The 1,822-nt window shown below is 39.1% G+C and overlaps 1 protein-coding gene across 2 annotated transcripts in view; it reads right to left on the bottom strand.

Moving 5' to 3' along the window:
• Positions 1–1,822, bottom strand: part of LOC107741278 (N-alpha-acetyltransferase 15, NatA auxiliary subunit-like) — a 28,448-nt gene that overhangs the window by 23,587 nt on the left and 3,039 nt on the right. For both annotated transcript variants that reach the window (XM_016553985.1, XM_016553978.1), the window contains exons 2-3: positions 731–815; positions 527–631 (exon numbers count right to left, since the gene is read on the bottom strand). In XM_016553985.1, the coding sequence (XP_016409471.1) occupies positions 527–631; positions 731–815 (190 nt within the window). The remainder of the gene's footprint in view (positions 1–526; positions 632–730; positions 816–1,822) is intronic.

A 1,822-nucleotide genomic window follows, 5' to 3' on the forward strand; every position in this document is an offset into this window, starting at 1 on the left:
CATATTAAAGCGTCTTTGGTTTTTCCATGTTTTCTACAAAACAAAACCGGAAATTGAGGGGTTATGACGTCATTGGCAGGCGACACAATGACACTGTAGACACGGTCCGTGTCACTAGTTAAAATTGCCTATTTCTCTGGATTTAAACATTCTTCGAAACATTTGGGATAATGTAAGTACACAAGTCAGCAAAATATATAACACTGTTCTAGTGGTTTTTGGATATTTTAATAAAAAAATCGTACATATTGTGCCTTTAAAATGTGGTAAGGTTAAAAACGATAAAAAGCTCTCACGACTGAGGTGAGACCCTTGAGCTAGGCACCGAACCCCCAACTGCTCCCCGGGATCGCATCATATGACCCCTTTAAATGCAGAGCACAATTTCCGAGTATTGGACACCATACTTGGCCACACATCACGTCACTTTAACTTCACTTTAACAGTTGTGCACAGATATTACTCATTATTCTTTTGACAGCGCTTTTTATGAATCTACTGACAGTGGAAAAAGTGTTAAGGATACAGACATGACTCTTCAGATCATTTCGTAAGCCACGTCGCACTAGGTCATACGCCTCCTCCTTTCGGCCCAAGCAGTTCAGAGTCAGTCCTTTCATTGCAAGGGTCTCTGCGGGATGGAAAAAAAAGAGATCATCATGCGCTCAACAAATTTAATTAGTCAAAATGATGAGAAAGTGAAGTAATGAATGTCTGAGAATGGGCTTACCTCCGTGTTCGGCGAACTTCGGGTTGGACAGGATCTGTTTGCAAAACTTGAGCCCATTTCTGTACTGCTTGTGTTCATAGCATCTCTGCAAGACATAAAATGGAAAACGCACGCTAATAATAACACTTTCACTGCGCATTAGGCAAAATGAAAGTAAGGTTAAGGTGTGTGGTTAGCGATGTACATCTTCCGAACACTTTAAATCACCTTCAAAACCACATAGAAATAAGTGTGAGGCACATCACGATTCCAAATATAAAATCAGGACACTCACTGTACAAGTGTGAATCACCTTAGCACTCTGTAGAAGACGATACAAAGGCAAAAGGAGTTCATGAACTCCTGCAAAGACATGAGCTGGATAATCAAGATATCAGTGCAAGAAAGGAATCGGACGCACCTCTTGTCACCATAATATCCTCCAACTGTTAAAAAGAAGAGTCTTTGACTACCATACACTATGTGATTTTCTGTCAACTCAAATCTGCAGACTGGCTCTGACTTTTGGCAACTAGCTTCAACTTGTTCAGACTGTAAATGGGGGGGAAAAAATTGTGTAGTGTATTCCAGCCTTTCCTCATGTAACTCTTATTAAAGTAGTTCACAATGCTGTTAAAACGCCTGTGGCATGCTCAGAAAAAAAATGCTATGATGGCGAGATGTTGATTACAAAACAGATTACGATCTACTTTGGTCACCACAACAGTTTAGACATCCCAGAGCTGTCTGCCAAATATCAACATAACAGTAACATGAAGGAATGCCCTCTGGCATAATCATGTTTAATGGACAGATCTCTTTAGGCTCTGCTGTTGGCATTGTTATCATGACTGAAAAGTTATGTGTGAGTCTAAGAAATTAAATCAAAATAAGGTCTTTTAGCAACTCAAGCTCCCTCTCTGTAGGCCTGTCACGATAACAACTTTTTGTTGTGCGATATATTGCCCCAGAAATAATTGCGATAAGCGATATTATTGTCATTTTAAAGACAATTTTATGCCACTGAATATATAATCATAATGTAACAGCATAATAATGCAAGGCCTACACACTTCCAAATGACAACAAACTTTTAATTTTAAGAATATTTAG

Source organism: Sinocyclocheilus rhinocerous, unplaced genomic scaffold (assembly GCF_001515625.1).
Source record: "Sinocyclocheilus rhinocerous isolate Xijiao unplaced genomic scaffold, SAMN03320098_v1.1 scaffold431, whole genome shotgun sequence".
Taxonomy (NCBI): Eukaryota; Metazoa; Chordata; class Actinopteri; order Cypriniformes; family Cyprinidae; genus Sinocyclocheilus; species Sinocyclocheilus rhinocerous.